Below are 27,574 nucleotides of genomic sequence, written 5' to 3' on the forward strand. Positions count from 1 at the left end.
AACGAAGTTAAGTTTGTACTAAAAATGATGAAAAATGGGAAAGTTATGGGACTAGATAACATCCCAATTGAAGTTTGAAAATGCTTAGATGATAACGGAATTTAACTAATTTATTTAATATAATTATAAAAACTAAGAAAATGTCAGATGAATAGAGGAAAACCACTTTAGTACCTATATACAAAAATAAAGGAGATATTCAATATTATAATAACTATCGTGGAATTAAACTTATGAGTCATACGATGAAACTATGAGAAAGGATAGTTGAACAAAGATTAAGATTAGAAACGAAGGTCTCAAAAAATCAATTTGGTTTTATACCTGAGAGATCTACCACATAAGCTATATATCTTTTAAGAAGATTAATGGAAAAGTTTAGGGAAAAGAAGAGGGACTTGCATATGATATTTATGGACCTTGAGAAAGCATATGATAGGATACATAGAGAAGTTCTATGGTGGATTTAAAAAAGAAAAAAAGAAAAAAAAATGTGTATGTAACAAGTATATTGATGTCATTAAGGATATGTATGATAAAGTAATGACTAGTGTAAGGACTATAGATGGAAAAATTAGAGAATTTCCAGTCACCATAGGTGTACATCAAGGATGTGCTTTGAGTCCTTATCTTTTTTAGTGATGAACCAATTGACTAAGAGTATTCAAAAGGCGGTTTCATGGTGTATGTTGTTTATAAATGATATTATATTAATTTGCGAAATTAGGAACGGAATCGAGGCTGAGTTAGAATTATGGAGAGAAGTTTTGGAATCTAGAGATTTTATAACAAGTAGAAATAAAACAAAATATATGAAATGTAATTTTAGTTTGATAGGAGGAATATTGGAGACAAAGTTAAATTTGATGATGTAGAAATAAATAGTATTTGTAGATTTCGATACCTTGGATTTATTATGCAAGTTGAAAGAGAAATTGAAAATGATGTAATACATATAGTTAAAACAGGTTGGGTAAAATGGAGAAGTGCTTCAAGTGGGCCATGTGATCGTATAATACCCTTAAAATTGAAAGGGAAGTTTTATAGGATGGATATAAGACCATTTTTGCTATATGGATCGGAATGTTGGACAACGAAGAAACATAATATCGAAAAAGTAAAAGTTACTGAAATGTGAATGCTTAGATTTATGAGTGGTATAACATTGAAAGAAAAATTAAGGAATGAATATATCCGTGATAGATTATATGTAGCTCCTATAAAAAATAAGGAAGGGACGAATCAGATGATATAAATACTTGCAACATAGGTCATATAGTGCACCAATAAAGAAAAATGAGTTAGTTACTTTGAGGGCAATAGAAAGGGTAGAGGTAGATTTAAAATAACTTGGAAGGAAATAATGAGAAAGAATTTAATATCCCTGAATTTGTAAAAAAAAAAGGTATATGATAACATAAATTGACGAAAAATAATTCATATACTCAACCTAATCTTTTGGGAATTAAGACTTGGTTTTCTTATTGTTATTGTTATTGTTGTAGATTATGCTAAACGCTATGTCTCGGCCAAGGCCCCATTCACATAGATTCTTGCGTGTGGGCCCCGAGAGTCCGAGACAAGGCTTTTTGACAAATGGAGCCTAACACCGTTGGATCCTCATCACACCCAACTTCCTCACTTCGTCTCTCCTACGTTCATTTGAAGGTTAGATCTTCACTCCGAGTATAGACTTCAGAGTCAGCTGTCGTTCGCTCTTCCGCTCCAGTCAAATAGACCCAGGATGAAGGCTTAGCGCATGGGGCTTAATTGAAGGTGAAATTAGGGTTTAAATGCTCTTAATTTAGTGATCTGATCCTTATTCGCCATGAAGATCTCAACTGCTTTTCGTTGATTTCATTTTTTTTAAAATTTTCATTTTCTGTTGCCTACTGTTATGGATCTGCTTTTCCTTTACCTACCTGGGAATTAGTATGGACATGCGTAGGGGAATGTTAAGGGAGTATACTGACATCATAAGAGAAATGTAATTCATGTCGGAGATCTTTTTACTCTAGTTCGTATTTCAGTTTGTGTTGTTTCAGTGATGAAATTGATTGGATTGTTTTTATGGGAATGACTTTGAAGTAGTGATGGCATATCCCGAGTTGGGCAGATGATGAAGGCTGTAATGACTTTTAGTACCTTTGTTGCCCAAGAAAATAAATCTATGAAGGCATGAAATTTTTGGCCTACAAGTTTGGTGGTGAGTGCATAAAATCTTGCCAAAATATATTGGTTTAGTCTTAGACGTAACTATTCTTTGTCCCTAGAGTGCCTTTATAGGGGCCATCAAATTTTGGATGCTGCTTTGGTGGGTAACGATGTTGTGGAGGAAGGAAATAGCTTATTTTTTAGCTTGACTTTGAAAAGATCACTGACTGTATTTGTTGGAGGTTCCTTGATAGGGTGTTAAAGATGAAAGGTTATGGATTTATAAGAGGACGTGAATTCAGAGTTGCCTTTCCTTGGCGCATTTGCAAATAACTAGTTATAGATAATGGTGAGCCCAAATTCTGGTTTTGTGCTTTGAGTGGGGGAAGGGGGGGTTAGTTAGTAACGTAATCCTTTCTCCCATTTTTCTTCAATATTGTAGCAGACATTTATAATAGGGTGATTAGTCATGGAGTAGAGAGAGGTGCAGTGAAGAGCAAGCCTTGACTCAATGGTAAGGGAATTGCATAGATCATAAGGTCTTTGGTTCAAGTTACCTAAATTGGTTCTTTGATTGTGGTGGTCAAGTATGTCTATTGTGCTATTCACATACTACTAATTTGCATGGGAGCTTTGTCCACTAGATGCTGCTTTTGATTGTCAGGGTTAATGATTAATCTTTCAAAACCTGAATTCTATGTTATTGACGTAGAAGAGGGGGTTTTAACTGAAGTTGCAGACATGGCAGGGTGTGTAGTTGATAGTTGGCCTATATCTTATTTTTTGTTCATTTAGTGGGTAAGCTTTGACCTCTCAAGAAGGTAGCTGGGAGATTGGATGCTTTGAGGGGGACTCATTTCATCTCAAGATGGCAATTTTTCATTTATTCATGCTTTTTTGCCTTCTATTACATTCTATTTTTTGTCACTTTAGAATCCCTTCTAACATTGCCAATAGGTTAGAGATGTTGGGCCATACATGGCACCTAGGGGTAGTTTGAACCAGTTGTGATTTTGGAAAAGTGTTCAAAAACAATTTTTGAAACGAAACATGGAAACAATCACAAACCAAACCAAAAAACATCAAACGAGCAATCATAGTTAAACAAATACACTGATGTATAGTGGTTTGATCGTATGTGACTTATGTATACTCCCTAAGAACTCTACTTAGGTATTTACTATACCTATCACAATAATAACTTGTGCTCTATGCATGCAGAAACATGTTCTACGATAGTTTGGCTTTAAAAGCTGATGGACAACTTCATCAAACTGATACATGATCCATTTGACAAAGAACATGTAATCTAAATCTCATTGGTATATGCAAGATACTTAAAGAAAAATATATGTGAGCTCAGAGTTTGGGATATAAGAAATTATAGCTCAAAACCAATGAGTAGCATTATGAATAGCATTATGAACCAACTAATGGTGGTCAGTAGAGTGTGCATCAACTCATGTAGTGACTTAGAAAGTCAATAAATGAATACTTCAGTTTGTTTGGCATACAATAGTATTTTAGTGTTTTGATCAAGGTTTCAACAACATGAATGGACTTCTGCAGTCTCTCTAATGGTAAAAGCATTTAAGATTAATACTTTTTTGATGTAGAGAGGCAAGTAATTATTTTCTCACACAAATGGATAGTGCACTCTCTTTTTCATTTCACACAAAGCATAAAATGATCTGTTTTTCTTTTTCATTGAATGCGTATGGCTCTCTCTCTTGTCTTGATTGCTTTCTTTCTAGCTGTGTGGAAGAGCCACATGCTTAGGGTTTTAAAGAGTCAACTCAAGCTAGGGTTTGGCCAGGCTTGACCTAGCTGCATTAACTTGGACGACTCCTCTATTGTTTCTTATTTCAAAATATCATCAATGTATAATCTCTTGACAAAACAAGGGTTCACTTTAAGAAAACACAATTGTAACAAGGGAACAAACATATGCAACAGCCCCAGCAAATAATATTTAATTTTAGTTAAAAATAATAATGTTAGTCAGGGCTGCTATTGTGCTACAGTACAACTAATATATATTTATAATATCACATTAAAAATTCAATCCTTAATCTTAATAATGAGTGTGTAGCATTTAACCATCATAAGCTATATGAGTTAATTCCAAAATACAAAAATACCAAATTAAAGCCATCAAAATAAAATCCAGGAAGGTCTTGAATAAAAAAATAAAAAGATTTTATAACATTATATAGCTTGTATCCATAAAATTCTGTACATCCATGACTCAACTGATGTACCCAGTATTGTCATGAATCACGCGTGTAATCCTTTCCAATATCATGGTCTAGACCAAATTGTGAATCTTCCCAAGCACCTTAACCTTCCAAAGAATGTGATTCCAAGGAAAAAAGATTAGGGGAGGGGGGGGGGGGGTTTCAAAAGGATTTAGAAGTGAACATAGTCAAAAAATCACTCGCCACATTCTCTCATCCTCACTAATGGAAGGAATATGATGGTATGACAAATAAACAAGGATAGTGAGCTCATCAGCTTCTTTTCATTGAGATTCCTAAATTATTGGTCCCAAGAAGAAGAACCCCTTTCAGAAGAAATGAAGGAGCTGATGGGAGCGGTATGTGGCAGTGAAAGATTAAATAAACAAGAACCTTCCACCCCAAATAAGATTTGGTCACCCACACATCCTCCTAGAAACGAACTATTTTGCAATTACCCACTTTGAGCTGGATAAGAGGAAAGAATTGATTAGCTACCTTTCTAGTGACATGCGTGAGAGGTGATGCTGCTGCCTCTCATCCACCCACCCATTCCGTTTGATCCGTACTTGCTCTTAATCACCTAATGCCATAGCTAGACAACATCCAGGGGGAACTGCCAAAGCCACTTGCCTATAAGGGCAATGTTTATGGATACCGCATTCTCGATGCCCCAGGCCCCCTCTGGCTTAGGTTTGCATACCACTTACCAGCTAACTAGATGGTCTCTCCTACCCTACCCATACGTAATCAAAGGAAATCTCGCATCAGCTTGTCTAGTGATTTTGCTATTTTTGAGGTAATTCTAAATAAGGAGATGTAATATAGTTATGTTAGAGAATGAAATAGTAATGGGAATGGCTCTGCCCCTAAGAGAGAAATATCCCTCTTCCAAACCTCCAATCCCCTAGCCACCTTTTCCAACACAGGATCCCAAAAGATTTCAGACTTTTGGTTCCCTCCCAAAGGGGGCATGAGATAGGATAGGGGTCACTCAAAGTAGTCACAATCTGCAATCAATTTGCAATTCTAAAGTACTCTCTCCCCTAAGTTGATGGGACAGGTTGATTTAAGTCCGAAATCTGCTCAAAGAATTTGAGCAACAAAATGACTTTCAAAAAATTTTCTAAATTGTCCTTAAGAAGGAGTAGGGTGTCATCAGCAAACTGGAGGTGTGATGTCTCCACTTCCTCCCTCCCCACATGCAGACCTTTGATCACTTCCCTTCCCTGAGCATGGAGAAGCAGCCTACTAAAGATAACAACTAGGGTGAAAAGGAACAGGGAGAGCGGATCCCCATGTGTAAGATCCCTAGAGGCCCTAATCCACTCTCTAGATTGACTATTGACAATGAAAAACAGGGGGGTTGAACTAAGGCAATCTTGATCCACCTTTGTATAGGTCCCTAAAGACTTTTTTACCCAACGCCTTATCTAAGGAACCCAATTGACCCTATCATAGGCTTTCTCGAAGTCCACTCTAAATAGAAGGTGAGAAGCCCCTTCCTGCCCCTACTTCTCACGTACTCTACCACCTTATTAGCCACCACTCACCCGCACAACATCTTGGATTTGTCTATCATGGATAAATGCAGACTATGCCATGGTGATATGCTCACCGGGACTAAGTCTGTATTAGCAAGGGCTTTAGACAGGATTTTAGACATACTATTAACTGGGCTGATACTCCTGATAGTCCCCAACTTTTCTGGCTCTCTCCTTTTTGGGGATGAGGCTGATAAATCTGGAATTTGTACTAGTATTTATGATGGTATTTTTAAAAAAATTTAGGATATCAACATCCAACACTCTGCAATTATCTTGAAAGAACGCAATTGAGAAACCATCAGGGCCAAGGGCCTTCTCCCTGTACATTTCAAAATCTGCTTTTCTAATTTCTTTGACCTCAAGGACTTTCTAGCCACTGAGCATAACTCTCTTGGATGAGACTCTAGTCAACGCCTTCCACCATCAATCTGTTTGTGGTCTTGTCAGAAAAAAGAAACAGAAATTAGTGGTCTCAACACCGATTTGATATTGACCCCTCACCACCTAGCTAGAGTTTAAAATTAGCTCCTTGATGTAACTTTTGCTCCTTCTCCCATTTGCTACCCTAATAACAAGAGTTGCAGTCCCCTCTCTTCACCCATTTTTCCCTAGACTTTTGACACCAGCACATGTCCTTTCTTATCAAGAGTATTCCAAACTCATTATTGAGTTTGGTCCTCCTACTTCTATCCTCCTCCTCGAGAAGACTGCAATCTTATAACCTATCCAATATTTTGATTTTGGAGAGGATACTATCTTTTGCGTCTATGACATTCCCAAAAGTTTCTTTATTCCAACTGTTCAGCTTAGATTTCAAGTTTCTTAGCTTCTTCATGAATTTTAAACTCTCTCCATTTGATACTCACTCTATCAACCTTTTACCCTCTCCTAGAAAGAAGGATGAGTTAACTGTTAACCACATATTCTTGAAATAGAAAGGGGTTGGCCCCTACTTCATAGGGTTAGACTCAAAAAGGGGAGGGCAGTGGTCAAAGGTGGGTTTAGGGAGGATTTGCTGAACGAGGTGTGGAAACACATCCTCAGTCATTTATGAGCAAAAATTCCTCAATATGGGAGTAAGCTTGTCTATCCTCAGAAGCCCCCCAGGTGAATGGACCATTATCAATAGGGATATCTCTAAGCCCACAATCCTAGATAAAGAAGTAACACTTTCTTATTCGCGACAAATATGAGATCCATAGTAGTAGTTTGGATGCCAAAGTTGGTATTAATCTCACTCATGCGAGCCCTTGGAAGTTTATTTTTCCCATCTTCTATCTTTTTTTCCCTCCTTTTTTTTTTTTTTTTTGGGGGCGCGGGGGGGTGTTAGATTTCATGTGGTAATGTTGTGAGACTTGAGCGTTTGTTTATGGAAGGAGCTTTGGATTAGGACTGCTCCTTTTGGTATTGCTTGTTCTCATCTTTGTCGTCATAATAGTCTTATATATACCATATTTGTCAAAGTGATATTCGAATAGTGAATTGAAATTCCAATTTAGTGAATTGTGAATCGAGGTACCGAATTGAATTGTAAGATTCTGTACAAAATTTGGAATATTGATTCCAAATGGCATGCACTTATGTATAACAAAATAAAATAGCAAAACACATTGAAATTTCAACAAATATGGATAAATCATGTTGTTAACTGGAACGATGCTTGTTGTTGAAGACTTGAAGCAAGTTTTGGAGGTCTAAATCCTACCATAATCTATTTAACTCTACATATATTTATATAAAGGAAAATCTATTCATATACAAAAAGATATTCAATGATTTATCCATCCCATCTCTATCAAGTATCAAGTTACGCTTATGATAATTTGCCACAAAACTATACGTCTAACAAGTGTTATGAGATGTTGCCTTCAAAAACGAAAAGATATCTAGAAGCCCACATCTCATATTTATAAAACAAAACAAACTAAACTAACTCTAAACCATCTATGATAGAATATAGACTACTAATGTGTGATGTAGTGCATCATCATTCATCATCCCATACCCCTAATGCAAGGTCATTGTCATCATCGCCATCATCATAATCTTCATCGTCTACCACAATTATCTCTCCTTGTTCCTCCTCTTCTTCATCTCCTTCCTCTTCATCAATCAACTTTATGTAATCTTCTTCAACATTTTTTCCTTTTCCTCTATGATCAAATGTTAGGTTCCTTGGTCCTACATTATCAAATGACATTATAAAATTATTAAAACATGTCAATTGTTTTTAATGCTCCATCCTCTATTCATAAACTAATTACTTATAGAGAAACAAATATAAAGTCATACAAGGCATACCTCTCTTTCTTTTCTTGTTATTTCCAACTCCTCCATTATCTTCAAAGTTCTCATTGGCATTCATCCATGAAATGTCTTTTGGTAGACATTGACCTTTTTTTTGGTAATCCATTCATCATTTGATTCCATGTCAGACAAACAAAGTGGATCATATGTCTCACCGCTTTGTTGACTCCTTGCTTGCCTTAGCTCTAGTTGAATATTGTACTTAACAAAGACAAAAGCATCTAGTATTTTTTGTTCCAATCGGTTCCTTTTTTGGAGTGGACGTGATCAAATGTGCTCCAATTTCTCTTAACATCCCGCGACACTACATGTGAAGCTAAGGACTCGTATTGCAAGTCTTTGAAGCTCCTTGCATTCCTCTCCATAACTCTCCCACCATAAAGCTATAGATATGATCAAAACAAATGAATAAACATCATATCATATTTTTGGTTATGAACCAAATAGAAAAAAAAAACTGAACAATGAAAAATTTATCATAAATACAAGTAGGCAACTATTGGATTGATATAATACTAGGTTGTTTCTTGTCTCTTGTTAGAGTAGCCATGCTTAAGCCAAGCAACCCTTCAACTTTTTTAAACTTTTCCAATTGTTGATCAATCTTGATTCTTGTTTTAACATCTAGATACATTTTTTCAATAGTGTTATGTAGACCAATTTTGACTTCCATGTCCACATTAAAGCCATCACTATATTGGAATCTACAAATAAAATAAGTGATAAAGATAAATGCATAGGTAATGGGCTTACTGCTCACATAACATGTTATCAAATTTATTGAGTTTTTGGACAATGTAACTTACCTCAGATTAAGGAAATATCCTGCTGCATGAAGGGTCCTATGGAGTTGCAAGCCCCATCTCGTATCAATGATGCTCCAAATATGACCATACTTGGTCTTTTGATGATTATAGTTTTTATGAAATTTGTTCTTTTGCTCTATCCATGGCTTCATATATATACCCCATGATTGGTTTCACATCACCATCAATAAGCCTTAGAACTTTCACAAGTGAGTTCACACACTTCAAGCAATACTTTATTGTTTTCCCAAACTTATCATCACACAATAATATGACCTCCACTTTCTTAGCTTCCAACCTCGAAGCATATTGACACATGGCCCACTGCTCTGATGCAAACAGGGCTCGAAGAACGAGTTTGTTTTCATAAAAACTCTTCAATGTGAGAAAAGATGTAGCTTGTAAGTTGTAACCCCTGCTCACTTCAATTCATTTTTTTCTAGAAAATTCTCTAAACATGTTAAGCACCCATATGTGTTAGTAAATGAAGACACACACCTCCTTAGCCTTTTTAAATTGTATCATGGAAGATAGGCAAATATCCAATATCATGCAAGATTAAGTCAATGCAATGGGCTGCACATGGAGACCAAAATATATGTTTCCTCTTGTTCATTAGCAACTCACTGGCACCCACATAAGCTGAGGCACTATCTGTCACCACTCGAACCACATTTTCCCCTCCAATCTCTTCCACTAATGAGTCAAGCAATTCATACAATTTATAAGCATCCTTCACCACACTTGGAAGTGTCTATTGATTTGAGAAAAACCGTGCCACTAGGACTGTTAACACGAAAATTTGTGAGATGCCTTTGTTTTGTGTCGGTCCATCTATCTAACATCAAAGTTCATCCGGTCTTCACCCATTCTTTCTTGTATTTTTCCATAATTTGTTTGACACTATCAATTTATTTCTTCAGAAATGTGACTCTAGCCTCGTGATAAATTGGGAGCTTCAATCCCTTTCCATATTCCCTAGCCATCTTCATCATTGATGCAAATAATGGACTCTTCACCAAGTTGAATGGTAAAGCATGTCCATATAAAAATTGGAAAATGCTTTGAACCCCTGGCTCCCTATTTTTCACCAAAGCATTCAAGGTTTGTTGCTTAAACCCTTTCCCTTTTTCTCCCTTGCCCTTACAAAGGTATCCATAGTGCCTCGTCTTTCTCCTCCAATAACTTGAACTTCTTGTTCTTGTTCTCTGAATTCTTCTTGAAAAATTTCTTTTCCATTGTCAATATTCTTTAGTTTTACTCTTTCCAAAATATTGACAAATTTTTCCCTCACCTCTTCTGGACATTTCTTACAAGGAGCAACATTATCATGATCCCCTGCAAAATGATGCTTCATTCTAATTATGCCACTCCATCTTTCAAGCCCACAATAGTTGCACTTCAAGTGCATCCTATTATCTTTGACTCGGAAACAATGATCCCATGTAGGATCTTCACTCTTTGTGTTGGAAGTCTTTTTTCTAGGTTTAGCACTTTAACTAGAAGCCATCTTCCCATACTGACACTCAAACAAGCACGAACTTTCCAAGTCAAATTTCAATTTTCAACCTATGAATAAACAATGAATAACATATTCAAAAAGAGAGAATAGTCCATTATAATAAGCTATTAATTGTTGATTAGTTGATAGAAATGCAATATATTTAACATTTAAGTATTTCACAAGCGTATGCATTCTTTAAAAAAAATAAGAGAATGATTCAATCATTCAAGACAAGAAAATATTAATAAAAATCTGAACTTTGTGGTTTTTAAGACTATAATTTAAGAGAATGTGTCATAAAAAATAATAAAGACTTGATCTTTATAAGAAAAAAATATCAATTTTTTAATGTATAGGCTTTCTGTAAAACTTTAACAGCTAAAATAAGTAGAAAAAGACAAAAGTAAATTAAAAGTATACAGAAAACTGATTAAAATATAAAAAAAGGAATAAAAAATATAAGGAAACCAAATAAAGTTATTAGTTACCTATCACTCTATCAGCACTGAGTTGTCTCATTCTCAGCGTCTCCCATCTCGAGAAAAACAACTGCCTACTGGTTCTTCAAAGGTACAAATAGAAACCAGCCCCTCTTCTGGTTCTCTTATCTTTCTTCTATGGCAGAACAGAGCAATAGAGGAGAGGACTGATATTGGTAATTCTTCGAAGCTCAATCTCAATGGCAGAAGCAGAGCACAGAGGAATGGTTGAAGAGAGAACAGAGGGGTGCTGAAGGGAAGGCCCAAGGTCTTGTTCTTCTCTCATTTGGGACAGAAGTTACATAAAGGGCACAACTAACAAACTCGTGCAAAAAAAATAGGGGTAAAGTTGGGTTTTTATTGGCTTTTAAACCAGTTGAATATCTACATGCCGCGAGAGACAAGAATTGATCGAATTGTGCGATTTGATTCAATTTATCGATTCACTGCTTGAATCGCTCGATTCAGTTCCACAATTGATTCCCCTAATGATTTGACTATATGATTCAAATCGAGATTCGTACGATTCTAACAACTATTATATATACCTTCTTGATCTAAGAATATCTTGTTTCTTGAAGATTTTATTTTTGAAGAATTTTGAATGAGACAGAAAAGGCTGATCTTTGCCCGACTATTAGATGTGAGCTCGGTTCCGTGTCATGCCAACGTGATTGTAGGGTTTGGGTTTTGGATGGCTTAAGGGATATTTTTGGTAAATCTTTTTTCAGATCATCTTTCCTGTGATTCTATCTCAATTTCCTTCACTCTAATGTCTGGGAAACTAAGACTTCTTTCAGATCCTAGGCTTTTATTTAGTATGTAGTTCTTAATAGGATTAACACCAATGTTGCTTCGGGTTAGAAGATCCTTTAAAGCTTTGTCTCCTGATTTTTGTGTTTATTGTTTCCAAAGCAGCGAAATGGATGCTCATTTTTTTTACCCTTGTCCTTTTTCATGGGGCCTCTGGAGCAAGCTTTTTGGTGTGATTAGGGAGCATTGGATGTGCCCTTTCCCTGTGGATAGATTTTTTCTTGTGAGTTGTGAGGGCTTCATAGGTTGGAAGGCTGGTAAAATACATTGGAAGCGACCTACTTTTTGTTGTGGTTGTGTATTTTGCTGGAACTTGTCTATGTTTTCAATGGATGGTTGATGTCTTTTACATAGTGTAAGGTTGGGTTCTGTTTTTGGCGTCACTCAAGTGTTCGGCATTCACTTTGTTTTGGGATGGAGCTGGTTGATGTGCATTGTGATTGAAGGGATTTGCTTTTTCAGTAGTGGGTTGCTGTATTTTGTGCTTTTGTTTTTTTATTTTTTGGACTTTTTGTCCCTATCTTAGTATTGAAAAAAAAATCTTGCTAGATTTTACACATTTGATGTTTCATGAGGTCATCTCCACTGCAAACATCAAGCACTGGATTTTCTGTTTAATAAAAAAAAAATAATAATAAGAATCCTATAAGGGGGTGCAACAGTTGGTACCTCATCAGTTTGATATTTTTGCATGCATAATGCACACAGGAAGAACATAGAATCCACAACTAGCTTGGGAAAACATTATTAATTTTGTGTGCATGTGTGTTGTCTCTATCAGTATCCAACTCAATTCATGTATTCTTGTCAAAAACTGGTCTTCGCTCTCTTGTGCGGGATGCCTGACCTCTTTTGTTTTTTTGGCTGAGCGTGGAATGCCTAACCTTATATTGTTTTCGCTTTTAGCTGTCCTTACCTTTATTTACAGGCTGAGTCCCACATACCTCAAAGCCAAAATGCAGAACGTTAACCTGAAGAGCCTCACCTCCCAACACCTCTTCTTTGTGTGTGTGTGGTCTCTCTCTCTCTCTCTCCCCTTTTGCACAATTTTCGAGCAAGATAACCCGAGTGCCCTACTTTACAACCATCTGTTGGCATCCTCTGCTGGACCTGAACATCCGTACTTGTTTTCGATGCCGACAAGTCGCCATCATTGGAGACTGACTGTAAGCTACTAATCTTGCCTTGCTGCTACTCGAATTGTGCTTACTACTTGAACCCATTTTCTCTCTTCTCGTAGGCGTGAGCTCCCCCACCCCCCAATACGTGTATGCATTCTGTGGAAGCAGCAAACCCCCCCACCCAGCCAGAATCTTTTTTTGCAATATGCCATTTACATGATCTTAATTAGCCTTTGACTGAGCGTTCCCTTCTTATATATCAAGATGTAGGCTACTTCGCACAAAAAAAAAAATGGACAAAGTAGAGAAGTGTTCCAGTTTGTAGGTTCAGTTCATTAATGTTTTAGCTTTGCTTCTTATATGGAATGTAGTTCTTGGCAAACGTGGCATGCAGTATACTCCATTTTTTTTCGTGTGTTACTTTTTTCAATGCATCTCATGCTAATTAGTTCATGTTGTGGTAATAGCTTCTGAACTGAAGTTTTTATACAAATTTTTATTATATGTAATTGAAGCATATTGAATTATGAAATCTTTTTGTTGTTTCTTTTTGTTAGATTCAATATAACCAATACCAATTAAGAACTGACTTATGTTGTCTATTTTCAACACAGATTTTAATTTCCGAATCTGTTGCTAGGAATTATTGTTCCAGTTGGTGTTGATAAAGTGACCAAAGTTAACTCCACCTGAAAAGTAAGTGTAATCTTTACCTATTGCAAATTTAAAATTTGTATAATATTTTAAAATTTACATTATACTCGGTGGTTGTGCCTGCCAACCAAAGGAGTGAGGTCCTTTGCGGTCATCTTAAGGTTGATCAAATGGCAATCTACTAATACGAACAACCTTTCAGGATTTTAATGAAGTACTAGCCATGGGCACACACTCTGTGCGTGTTTCAGGCTCGCTATTTTTTAAAATTATAAAGAAAATAAAACAACAACAACAACAACAACAAGTCTTAAGTTTCACTAGGTGGGGTTGGCTACATGAATCCTTTTCCGCCAATTTTCCCGATCTAGAGCATTTTCCTCTATTAGATTAAGAGTTATTAAATCCTTCCTCACTACCTCCTTCTAAATTATTTTAGGCCTACCCCTACCCCTTCTCATGCTAGAAACCATAACTAAATCACTTCTCACCAGTGCTCTACTAGGATTGTGTTTCAAATTCCCACCATCTAAGTTGCCCCTCTCTTGTCTTGTTTTCTACCGGTGCTATGTCTAAATTATTAAGTATATATTAATTTCTTACTTTATCTTTTAAAGTTAAGCCACTTATCCACCTTAACATCCGCATCTTAGAAACTTTAAATTTCTATATGTTTCTTAGTTGCCCAACATTCTGAACCATAAAGCATAGGTGGTCTAATAGCCATCGTATAAAACTTTCCTTTTAATTTTAAGGGTATTATATGATCACACAACACATGTGACGCACTCCATTTTAGCCAACCGTCTTAATTCTATGTACGTCTATTATAAAGAAAATAACAAAAAAAGATTAATTAGTATAAGAGCATTTTAGAATAGTTGTAGATAATTTTATGGGTATTTTGGGATAATTATGAGTAGTTATTGGGATAGATTTGACATAATTATAGGGGTATTTTGGAATAATCATTGGCAGTTATAAGAATAAATTTGAAATTTTTGAAAGGTGACACCAAAGGGAGAAACCCCTTAATAGTATTAGAGATTAAATAGTATAAGAGCATTTTGGGATAGTTGTAAATAGTTATAGGGGTATTTTGAAATAATTATGAGAAGTTATAGGAACAAATTGGACATAATTAAAGGGTATTTTAGGATAGTTGTGAAGGAATATTTTGGAATAATCATTGGTAGTTATAGGGATAAATTTGACATTTTTTAAAGATGACTTTATAGTATTAGAGATTCTATTTTATAAGTAATATAACATCCTTCTTGCCGTTTGGATTGTGGTGAGATGCTGAACCCAAACACAAGACCAAGGCACATATAATATGTGTTACGGATGTGCAGACATATATTGGTGTTTAATTAAATGTCTGAATAGGCACCCGTGCATGCTATGGACAGTCGGACACTGTCTCATAAAGAATGGTTTAGTAGTCCTCACTTGAGTTTCCTGCTAAGTGTTTGATGGAATGTCTAAAATAATGGTTCTCAGTAGCAGGCTCACAGCAATTCTGTTGATATAATATTCTTCATGCACTATGTCACGAAACAATAAAGTAGCAGCATTAAATTTTTTTTTGAAAAATTGTACAGTATGTAGCTAATTAGCTAACTAATAATACTACAAATTTGGAACACTATTCAAAATGTGGCTCACAAACTCTATGTTTAAATGTCCAAAATATTTATTCTTTTTCATCATTTTTCATTTTAGCAGAGAAATAATTTATACTATGAATAGAGGTAAAAAATAAAATAAAATAAAATCTATATTAATAATTTGATACAAAGATAATTTCTAGATTGCTTATATAATGTCAAATGCACATGGATACCCTATACACTAGGACGAGGGAAACATAATAAAAATCTATAAATGTCAATTTGCTAACTCATCTCACTATCGCATGTGCACAGCGTGTGTGTGTGTGTTTGTTAATTGCCTTCCTAATTTTTAAGCATGCATCTAACTCTTCTTACATTTTTTGTAGAATTGAAGAATCATATTCATAATTTAAATAAAACTATAACTCACAGCAAATATTTTCTTTGTGCTCCATTTTCAGAGCCTGAACAGCAAGGACTGCACATGGTAATTCAGCCATTATTTGTGAGTGATTACCATAAATTGTTTGCAAATATTTTTATGATCTTGACCCTCAAGTTGAGCTCTAGATGATGTTTTATGGCCGTGCTTTGAGGATCCCATCACATGTTTGATTGAAGCCCTGAAAAACACCCTTACCTCTATAACTGAAGTGGTTGAAGACTTGGAGCCTTAGACCAAAATTGTTGAACTTTCAAAGTTAAAATTGTAGGGTGGAGGGGAGGATGCTGGAACTTGTTTTTTTATCTTCTTCTTCTTTTTCTCCTTCAAATCTACTGCCTAAACCTCCCAAGTGACTGGCACCCATTTTCCAAAGCTGCTGGTGATCCCATGTCCACCTCTTCAGCTGCTGCATTCACCACCAATAGTGCTGCCAACAATACTCCCACCTCCGTTTTATTGTGCAAACCTCCAAAGACACACACCCATTGTTCCACAGCTATCGAAAACACCATTTCCATTGTCACCTATTGTTCCAAAGCCACTGGAAACCCCATATCCACTGCCAATACCCACCATTCCAAAGCTGCCAACAACCCCATCTCTGCCTCCCTTGCTGCTGTATCTGCCATCAATAGTCCTGTTGCCAATACTCCCACCCAAACACTCTGCTTATAAACCACCCAAGCCTCTAAAGACACTGACACTCACTATTCCAAAGCCACCAAAAATGCCATATCCGTTGTCACCTATTGTTCCATAGCTGCCACTAGAAACTCAGTATCTGCTGCCAACACCCAGCATTGCAAAGCTGCTAGCAATCCCATCTCTCCCCTCTTTGCCGCCATGTTTGCCACTACTAGTCCCACCATCAATACTCTCGCCCAAACACTCTCCACCTTATAGACCACCTAAACCTCCGAAGACAGTGGCGCCCACTATTCCAAAGCCACCAAAAATGACATATCCACTGTCACCTATTATTACAAAGTCACTAGGAACTTCATATCCACAACGAACACCCACTATTCCAAACCCGCTAACAACCCCATCTCTGCCTCCTTCGCCACCGTATTTGCCACTAAAAGGCTTGCCATTAATCCTCACACCCAAACACTCTGCCTTATAAACTACCTAAGCCGCCAGAGAGTCTAGCATCCATTGTTCCAAAGCCATTGGAAATGCCATATCTATTGTCACCTATAATTCTAGGAAAATGCCTAGTGTCATGGGCCTATGATGACACGAGCCCGTATGGCCGGGTGTCATGGACCGAATATTTCACTCCTTTGTGAAGGGTCGTACAGTGCTGGCTAAAGCACTCTTGCTTAACTAGCCAGCTGAAAGCTTACCACAGTTTACCAATAGAACACTTTCATTGTCATTGGAAGAAATGTAAGTAGAAATAGTAAGCAATTCACGAAAGCAATGGTAAGCAAGCGGTAAACATTGAAGCAACGTAACTCATTCAAGCAACACCTTTGTTAACAATGTGTCTAGTGAGGGAGGCAATTAGGCTAAACACGTTTATAATTACTTGTGAGTTTTACAAATTGACGAACACTCACTTTCTCCTAAAGAGCTTTCTATGCAAATCTCACTCTTGACACTAGGAAACATCAACTTGTCTGAAGAGTCATCCTCCCATTTTTAGCCTAGGGAAAAATTATCTTTGAAAAATAAACCTACACTAGTATATACATGATGTTAACCCATCTCATGCACACGAGACAAGTGGTTACAGGTAACATAATGCCCTGAACAAGCTTGGCTTGTGATACTCCCCCACTTATATGGTCAAGATCATCATAAACTTTGATGCTAGGTACTCTTTAACTTTGTCCATGAATGGTTGCATATCTTACGCAGAAATCTAGTTGGTTTCTTTGTCTCCAAGGGCTCACTAAGAACTCTTGCTGCTTCTTCCTTGAGGATGTGAATTCTCTGTTTGCAAGGATGACTTTAACTTCTCGTCTGTCAGGTTGCACTGTCTTCACTGATGCTTTGGTTGACTTGACTTCTGCTTAGATCTTTGTTGGCGTTGAACAGCTTGAGACAGTTGACATGAAACACGGGATGCACTTTCATCCAAGCTGGAGGGTTAATCTTGTAAGAGGTCTTCCTGACTTTTGCCAAGATGGGGACTGGTCCTTCATATTTACGAACTAGTCTCGTATCTTGACCTCGTAGTGACCTGATCTAGTCAAGTTTGAGCTTAACAAACACCAATCCCAAGTTGAAGCGCAATGATTTTCTCCCTTGATTTGTCTACTTCTTCATCCACTTTGAAGCTTTCTCCAAGTGGGCTCCGGCAATCTCTGCATTTTGTCTCCATTCTTTGGTGAAGATGTATGCTTTGGGACTCTTTCCTTTGTGTGACTTGTCCACTGTGTAAGGTAACAACTGTTGTTGGCTTGTAACAAGCTCAAAGGGACTCTTGTTGGTGGTTGAGCTCTTTTGGGTGTTGAAATAGAACTAAGTCACATAAAATAGCATCCAATTTTTTTGATTGGCGTTGACGAAACGACACAAGTACTCTTCTAATAACCCATTGAATTTCTCCTTCTGTCCATCTATCTGTAGATGATAACTCAAAGGGATGTCAAGCTGTGAACCAAGGATTCTGAAAGTTCTGTCCAAAAGTTGCTAGTGAATCTTAAGTCTCGGTTCCTGATGATATTTTGGAGAACACCCCAATATTTCACAATATGCTTAAAGAACAGTTGTGTCGTCTCCTCTGTTGAATAGTATTTTGGTGCGGGTATGAAAGTATCGTTTTTCAAAAGCCTATCTAATGACCACAAGTTATAAATCCTGCATCTACTATTCTAGGTAGGTTGGTGATGAAGTCTAGTGAGACACTCCCACAATTTGGTTGGTACTAGTAGGGGCTTTAGCAGCCTTGCAATCTTCTTCCGCTCTACCTTGTCTTGTTGGCACGCGAGACAAGTTTGGGTATAATCAATCACATCATCATGCATGTTTGGCCAATAATACATCTGTGTCAAAAATGCCAAATTGCATTATCATCCTGGAAGTTTAGCCCACATTGTATCGTGACACTCAACAATATCTTCCTTAGATCTCTAGCTTGTGGCACGAAGAGCTGGCTACCATGGGTTATTAGCAATCCGTCTTCCATCCAAAACTGGCGTGCTTTGCCCTCTTCTACCATTAATTCTTGCCATCTGCCCTACTTGGGTTATAACTTCGGCTGTGTAAAGAAGTGACTAAACCCTGAGTTATCCATTTTCACCACGAACCTTGACTCAAGTAGGTAATGTCGCCACACGCGGAGACAATGGATCATTGCTAGCATCTCCTTCTCTTGAGCTTTCTACTTCTGTTTAGCTTCAATAAGCTTACGACTTGTATACGCAATAGGATGTCCCTCTTGTAACAAGACTCCTTCAAGGGCATAATTTGATGCATTTGTCTGTACCTTGAAAGGTTTTGTGATGTCTAGAAGAGTAAATATCGGATCTCTCATCATGACATCCTTCAAGTCATCAAAGGCCCTTTGGCACTTTTTTGTCCAGTTTTACCCTTGACCCTTCTTTAGTATTCAGTTAAAGGAGCGGTTCACCTCAAGCACCTTTCTATGAACTTTCTATAATAATTGGCAAAACAAAGAAATGAAGGAAACTCCTTCATTGTCGTTGGGATCTTCCATTCTCGAATGACTCTTACCTTCTCCATATCCATTCTAAGATGACCTTGTTCAATCACATGATCAAGTATTTTTATGATTCACTGAGCATAGAGCACTTCTATTTCTTCACAGATAGATTGGTCTCCTTAAGCTTGTCAAACACCTTCCATAGATGCTTTTTATGTTCCTTCGGAATTGTAGACAACTACGAATACCTGGTTCATCAAGATACCGAATGTTGCAGGCGTATTTTTCAACTCGAATGGCACCACCTAGAACTCATGTGCCCTATACCATGTCACATAAGTTGTCTTCGGTACATCCCCATAAGCTATCCTCACTTAGTAGCAACTTGACCTTAAGTCAAGTTTGGTGAAGTGGTTTGCATGACTTAACTAATCAAACAAATCAGCAATCAATGAAATAGGATACTTGTTGCACACTGTCACATTTTTGAGCGTGTAGTAGTTTACACACATCCATATGCTCTCATAGTGTTTCTTCTTAAACAACACTAGTGCTCCAAATGGTGCTTTAGAAGGACGAACATATCCTACTTCCAATAGTTCATCAAGTTGCTTTCTTAATTTTGCTAGGTGGCTTCACTCCCAGAAACAACTCAACCTCATTCTCCACATCTTGTCATAGAGGCAAGTTGTGAGGTAGCTTGTCTGGCATCACAACTTGGTTCTCATCCAACACAGCTTTGATGGTCAACTCTTGGCCTACTTCATCTACCATCATTGTGGATAGATGCGTTTGTTCACTCCTCAATCCTTTCTTGAGTTGCTTGGTAGAAAGGAACTTCTCATCGTTGCCTTTCTTCACAATGACGTGCACCATGCAAGTGTGGTCTCCCATCAGACAAAGGGAACTAGCAAAAATAATCGACAATACCATAGTCTCCTTCGGGAATTCCATTCCAAGAATGACTTGGAAGTCATCTAATGGCACTGTTGTGAAATTTGCATATCCTACTCATTGCCCAAGCTTCACAGTGATTTGTATTGCTACTCCCAGAGTAGGCTGGGCTGCAAAGTTAACCACTTTCATGTGTCTTGAATCCTTCTCCATGGATAAATTAAGCCTCCTTGCTTCTGCCTGTGAAACAAAGTTGGTAGCCCTAGTGTCAACCATAGCACGAGTGCTCTTCCCATTGATCCTCAAGTCCACAAACATTAACCTGTGTAACTTTTGGTTCTTTTGCCCGCCTCTCCAATGCATTCGCTAGTCGCATTGCACCCATCCTCGAGATATCTTCTTCATCCTCTAGTGCCCCCTTCGCTATGGAAGCTTGAAGGCATTAAGTGATGACTTGTGAGGGCATTCAACAACTTTGTGAGTGCCTCGACATAATAAACATATAATCTTACCCTTACCATTGGGTGTGTTTAATACTCGAGATATTGAAGCTTCCTTTGAAGTTGACGCCTTACTATTGGCTCCCTCACTTTAGGGTTTGCCCTTCTTGAAAAACTTTTCATTGTTTCCACCCACACCATTCTCGTTGGACGAAGTGGAATTATCTCCAACATAGTCAATCAAGTGCTCTGTAGCAGCTTGTGTCGTAGTCAAATCTTGAACTTTTTGTTTATGAAATTTTATTTTTGCCCTTGGTTTCAACCCCTCAAGAAAATAGAACAAGTTGTCCTTCTCCGACACGTCTCAGATATCCAACGTCAAAGCAGAAAATTGTTTCTTGTATCCCTGATTGGCCCACTGTGCTTGAGATCTCTTTGCTTTCATCTAGCATTATACTCAATGTTCTCAAGAAAGAATTGGGCCTTGAGTTCTATCTTCAAGTCTGCCCACAATTAATAATACAATGTCCTTGGTTCTGCTAAATTCCAAAGTATTAGAGTTTCCCATAGCAAGAACCATCTCGTTTACCTTCATAGTAAGATCAACTATCTTAGCATGCAAGGTCTCTACAATATGGTGAAGGTCCTTTGACAATTCCATCATGGAACTTTGTTAATGCTTTTGTGATCCCTCCAATTCATCAACATGATAAGCAACTCGGACCATCTCTTCGGACATATTATGAGTTGTCTTCTGAGCCTATGCTTCTAGCTTCCCAATTTTCTTGGCATTGGTCGACATGGTCTCTTACCAAAGCTTTCCTAGTTCCACAACGATGGCAATTGAATTCACGCTACAATTAATCGAGCTCTGATACTAGATGTCGCAGGTCGAATATTTCACACCTTTGTGAAGGGTCGTGTTGTGCTAACTAAAGCACTTTTGCTTAACTAACCAACCGAAAGTTTACCCCGATTTACCAACAAAACACTTTCATTGTCATTAAAATAAATGTAAGCAGAAGCAGTAAGCAATTCATCGAAGCAATGGCAAGCAAGCGGTAAACATTGAAGAAACATAATTCATTAAAGCAACACCTTCATTAATAATGTGTGTCTAGTGAGGGAGGCAAGTAGGCTAAACATGTTTACAAATTATTAGTGAATTTTACAGATTGATGAACACTCATCCTCCCTTAAAGAGCTTTCTAGGCAAATTTCGCTTTGGCGTAAGGAAACATCAACTTGCTTGAGGAGTCATACTCTCATTTTTAGCCTAGGATATATATATATATAAAATAAACCTATACTAAAATATACATGATGGTAACCCATCACATGCACACGAGACATGCGGTCATAGGCGAGCATAATATTTTGAACTTTGGTTTATAATAGCAACAGTGTGGGACCCACACTGTTGCACCCACCCATGTGGGCCTGTGGTCTATAGCACTGCTGATTGTTCCAAAGCCACCAAAAACCCCGTCTTTGTCTCCCTCGCCGCGGTATTCACGACCAATAGTTATGCTGCCAATACTCCCACACACGCTCTCTGCCTTGTAAACCTCCAAAGAAAATAAAAAAAGGTGGTAAGCATGTCCTTGAACTGCCACGTGAGCAATTTTAACTGAGGGACGCCACTTTGGATGGAAAGAGGGAGATTGCAACAATTTCATAGTTGAGTGATCTCAAGTCACTAAGAAAAAAAAATTAGTGTCTTGCTTATTTTAGTCAATAGTTTAGTGACCACGGCCATGAGTTCATTTAATCCATTATTTGCATAGCCACATTAGCTGGAACAATAAACTTGCTAGTAGTATCTACTTTATCAGGCAATAAAGAGCATGGTATTAAATAACGGCCGTTACATAGCGTAATGGCCGTTACGTAACGGAAAAACAGGTCTCCAATACTGTTTCGGGCCGCATTAGCGGCGAGCCAAAAATTCACATAGGTAACAGCCGTAACACTAACGTTATGAAACTTAACGTCCGTTATGCAGCTTCGAGCCTTCGAACCCTTACATTTGTCGTCCACAAGCTAAGTTGAGTTCCCTCTTCACCTGAATCACTCTTCGATTCTTCGTCTCCTTCATACGTACAGTTTCGATCTACTGATCTGAAGCTTCGAAATCCCTAAAACCCCCAAAATCTGCTTCGTACCGCTTCGTCTCCTTCAATTCGTCATTTGTCTCCTTCGTCCAAGAACCCAAAAATCAGCAAGCCTTCGATTCCTCCAAAATTTGGAGGCTTGCAGGTTGCAGCTGCAGCAGGCCAGCAGCTCTCTCGCAGTCGCAGGCTTACAGCTTCCGTGGGAGTGGGAGTCGGGAGTCGGTATTGGGTAAGTGGTAACTGGGTAGTGGGTGGTGGCGAGTGGGTGTGTAATATGTATGTTGTTTTATTATTTCAATTTATGCTTTATTGCTTAATAATTTATTCTGTTTTATTATTTCAATTTATGCTTTATTGCTTTATATAAATTATAAATTTCAGTTTGTTTTAAATTTTAGTTTATATAATTAGTATATAAATTGTAAATTTCAGTTTTAAATTTAGTTTGTTTTATAATTTCAATTTATAGTTTATATAAATTATAAATTTCAGTTTATTTAATTACTAATTAGTATATAAGTTGTAAATTTTGTTTTATAATTTTAGTTTATAAATATAATTAGTATGTAAATTTAGTTTATTTATTATTTAATTAGAATACAAATTAAAAATTATAAATTATTAATGATTTTATAAGTAGAATTTATTAATTAAAATAAAAAAAATAGTATAAAGTTTTTAAAATATAAAATTTATAGAGTTACTTAGACTCTTAGAGAGTTAGAACGTAGAACTTAGAACTTAGAAACTTAGAATACAGATTTAGTAAAAAATTATTAACTAATATTCTACATATTTATTTTTTTAAATACGTTGAGGTCCTTGACAATTAATAATTTAATATTAGAACTACAATTTATAATAAATTCTAATTTGTACACAATTAGTCAAGTCTCAACTCTTAAGTGACTCGAGTTCAAGTCTATTACCATTTAAATAATTAAATTGTAAGATTTATAATTTCATATTTATTTTGTTAAATTCTAAATTTTAAAGTAATGTAAATTATTAAAAAACATGTTTTTTTTTGTAAACAACACACTAAAATTAATATAAAAATTATAATGCCTATTAAAAAGCATTTGTAGGTTGAATGAAGACCTTTAAAATTCATTAAAAATCATGTATTAATGGATTTCATGCTTATTTTTCGATTTTGGCATGGTTGTGCATGTGTAAAAAAAATTCACGACTGTTACGCCCGCTTCCTATTACGTAACACCTGCGTCTCCCGCGTCCCGGGACACCCGCGACCGTTACACGACGTTACCCACAACCGCGATTTCGAACCATGATAAAGAGCCCATACCCTCGCTGTTAAATGTCATTTTTTTTTTGCCAGGTTAATAGTAGCATAATTCAAGTTCTTTTAAGAAAGGAAGACATGTCATGAGTGCACCTGTATCAATAATCTCTCTTCCATGAAATTTTTTTTGGGTAATGTTTTTTTGTTAGAATAGACCTCTGACCTAATGAAATTTAAATAGTCCTATGATGTTTTATCACTTCAAGATTGGAACGTACATGAGTTTCATCAAGACTAGGTGATGTAGGGCAGCAGGGAGAGAGAGATCTTTTTTGGTTAAGCTAGTTTGTTAATCTTGCATGTCATCTTCCTCAAAACAGTCCTATGATGTTTTATATTACTTCAAGATTGGAACATACATGAGTTTCATCACAACTAGGTGATGTAGAATATCTTTTATTTCTCTTTTTTGGTTCAGCTAGTTTGTTAATCTTGCATCTCATCTTCCTCAATTCCGCATTTTCAGACTCTTTTAAATAATGCTCAATTCATTGGTTAAGATTCTGAAATAGGAAAGCTGAAACCATTGTGAAAACAAAAATTATTTTGGGAATTTTACATCGAAGTGTTAAGAAACTCTGCTAGCATATGCTATGGGGGGGGGGGGGGGGGATTAAATGCTGTATGATTTGCTTATTGGTCATTTAAATGCATTTGATTTTTGTTCTCTCCTGATGTTAGGAATAAAATGGCATTTGTTACAACTGCTGAAGTTTGTGATGCAAATCCCCAACTTATTGTGAGTGGTGAGCTTCGAGCACTTGAGCCGATATTCCAGATATATGGTCGGCGCCAAGTATTTTCTGGACCTATAGTTACCCTCAAAGTGTTTGAAGACAATGTTTTAGTTCGTGAGTTTCTTGAGGAAAAGGGAAATGGCAGAGTTCTTGTTGTTGACGGGGGAGGAAGTAAGCGGTGTGCAATATTGGGGGGCAATCCTGTGGTACAAGCTCAGAATAATGGATGGGCGGGTATAGTGGTCAATGGCTGTGTGAGGGATGTTGATGAGATAAATGGGTGTGATATTGGAGTGAGAGCTTTGGCTTCACATCCAATGAAAGCTAACAAGAAGGGGGTTGGGGAGAAGCATGTTCCGATTAGCATTGCCGGCACTAGAATCTCCGACGGAGAGTGGCTTTATGCAGACACAGATGGAATTCTGATTTCTCAAACAGAGTTATCCGTCTGAGCGTTCTTCCTTGCAAATGTCTTTTAAGTCGTGTGTGTGATGCTTTGTTTGTAGACTATGTGAGTTCATGTTTGGAACGTTTGGCAAAACAATTGCCTCTGTTTATATGCTTCTTCATTCAGAGTGATGCTACTTCAATAGAAACTCATGCTTTCAAAAAGGGCTGTTGCTTTTTGCTAAAGATTTGGGTTTGCAAGAAGATTTGCTTGGAGGTTATGTTTCTGTTTGGAATCACTCTAAAAGAACTTCCTGCACTGATCTGTCATATGCTTCAACCACTTCAGCAGCACTTCAGCAGCAGTCTGGTATATATAATAAATGGGATCTTACTAGGACTGGCAACTTGTTGCCACTTCCACTTGTATGGCCTACAATAATTGATCTTTGCTTGTTCCATCAACAATTTATTTTCATTTTGCTCCATCATTATATTGACATTTCACTCTGGCATATCTTTCATATTTGCTGGCCACTGGACCTTGCAATAGTTTTATTTCTTTGCCAACTTTAGGAATAATTTGTTTCGGATTTTGTTTTTTGTTTTTTTGCCCTTTTTGGAACAAATTATTTATTTGTGACAAATTGGTCGTAAGTTGGAGTCTGAAATAATAGTTTTCCTGTATAAAAAGGTTAACGATGCTTATACTATAACAACTCCGTAAAGCGGCAATTGTTGTGATTTGGACATTTTCAGAATCGGAAAATTTGTCAACATAGGGAAGTAAATTTTTATAATTTATTATTTTTATTATAAAGAAATGAAAACAAAAAATAAAAAAAGTAATGATATCAAATAGACTTAGATTAATTGTAATAGGTATATGCCTTTTTCCATTGAATAAAACTTTTAACCCTATTTATAATTCATTATTCTATGAACTTATGTATCAATGATTTAATGAATTGAACTTGCATTTCCCTTTCCATGAGAAGTTTCCTTTTTCAATACATACTCAAAAAATATTGATTTCTTGATACTAAAATGCACATAATTTTCCACTTAATCTTAATATCATTAAACTTTGAAGACGAGTAACAATTGTGTAATGAAGGTGTTGCATTAGACCGAAACGAGGTGAAAGAATATCATTTTGTTATGTGTTAATATAAATTGTGATTATGGGAAATAAATTATCTACACAACTATTTTGGTGTTGACATGAGACATTTTTTAATCTTGTACTAATTTCGCCTCTCTTTCTCATAAAGAAGAGTTTTACCCTTATGCTTATTACGTGAAATTGGTTTAGAATGCTCACTCCTATTTGTCGTAAAGAAGAGTTTTACCCTATGCTCATTAGGTCAAATTTGTTAAGAATGCTCTAGTATTTCTCAACACTTTTTTTTATAAGAAATATGAATTTTAATCAAGAGCGTAAAACTTACACTCCTAATGCTACAAGATAAATTTGCTAGAATATTTAAAGAAAAGGAAAACAATTAATAGAAACGAGATTGATAAACAATAGAGGCAACCAAATTCATAAATATTATATAGTTTTTACACTAAAAAACAACACATAGAAATGCTTAAAATAGAAAGAAAAATGACTATATATTAACAAAAATTAATGTAAGTGACAGTAAATTTATATGTAGTAATAAAACCCAAATAAATAAGAACATAAAGAGGTACAAAAATATGTTCTTATAAGTTGCATAACATGTAATGATTAAATAAGCAGCATGAGAATATTAAAAGACAGCTAAAAAGGGAATTATACTACTTGTTCAAGCTTGAAAATCTCAAAATTAGGTGCAAGCACCCAAGAAAAATAAAGCAAACAAACCTAGAATAAGTTACAAAGTTTTAAAAAATAGAAAAAAAATATGTATGGCAATGGTCAACAAGAAAAAGAGATTGTATTTTTTTAAATCAAATAAAAGCATAGATAAAAACATGTAAAATTAAATAGAAAGCATCCACCAATCATAAAGAAAAATAAATTTTATTGTAAAAATATGTATGAATTAGAGCAAACAAATTTTTTTTACAAAAAAAAAAAAAGCATAATATCATTGAAATTTTTATATGCAAGGTCTAATATAATTATCCGTTTGATTCCAAATTGAACGGACTTTATGTGAAGATGTCTGTGTACATGAATCATATGATTTTTTATTCCCCTTGGCCCGACGTTGAGAGAGGGAGAGAGCAACATATGTAAGGGAAATTTTGAGAGTTATTTAAGCATGAAAGTCAACTACTAATTAAGGTAAAATTTTAAAAGCTATTTTTTATTTTTTATTTTGAAAAAGCGTAGTAAATAATAAAGCAAACCAATATCAATGAATGAAGAAATAACTTAGCCAATCATAAATTAGATCAATA

The 27,574-nt window shown here is 36.3% G+C and overlaps 1 protein-coding gene and 1 pseudogene across 6 annotated transcripts; both read left to right on the forward strand.

The window, feature by feature from the left end:
- Window positions 1-1,467: 1,467 nt before the first annotated feature.
- LOC131154500 (putative 4-hydroxy-4-methyl-2-oxoglutarate aldolase 2) lies at window positions 1,468-25,701 on the forward strand. Of its 6 annotated transcripts, none has more exons than XM_058107308.1 (4): window positions 1,556-1,776; window positions 13,583-13,664; window positions 15,700-15,743; window positions 24,735-25,701. In XM_058107308.1, the coding sequence occupies exon 4, from the start codon at window positions 24,742-24,744 to the stop codon at window positions 25,240-25,242; it is 501 nt and encodes a 166-aa protein (XP_057963291.1). In that variant the 5' UTR covers window positions 1,556-1,776; window positions 13,583-13,664; window positions 15,700-15,743; window positions 24,735-24,741; the 3' UTR covers window positions 25,243-25,701. The 6 variants fall into 6 exon arrangements, with proteins under 6 accessions (XP_057963292.1, XP_057963296.1, XP_057963291.1 ...); XM_058107310.1 differs by having other exon boundaries at window positions 1,609-1,776; window positions 15,700-15,725; XM_058107309.1 differs by lacking the exon at window positions 15,700-15,743 and having other exon boundaries at window positions 1,468-1,776.
- The window catches only part of LOC131153865 (putative 4-hydroxy-4-methyl-2-oxoglutarate aldolase 2), a 48,128-nt pseudogene continuing 34,163 nt past the window's right edge, over window positions 13,610-27,574 (forward strand).

This window comes from Malania oleifera, chromosome 4 (genome assembly GCF_029873635.1).
Source record: "Malania oleifera isolate guangnan ecotype guangnan chromosome 4, ASM2987363v1, whole genome shotgun sequence".
NCBI lineage: Eukaryota > Viridiplantae > Streptophyta > Magnoliopsida > Santalales > Ximeniaceae > Malania > Malania oleifera.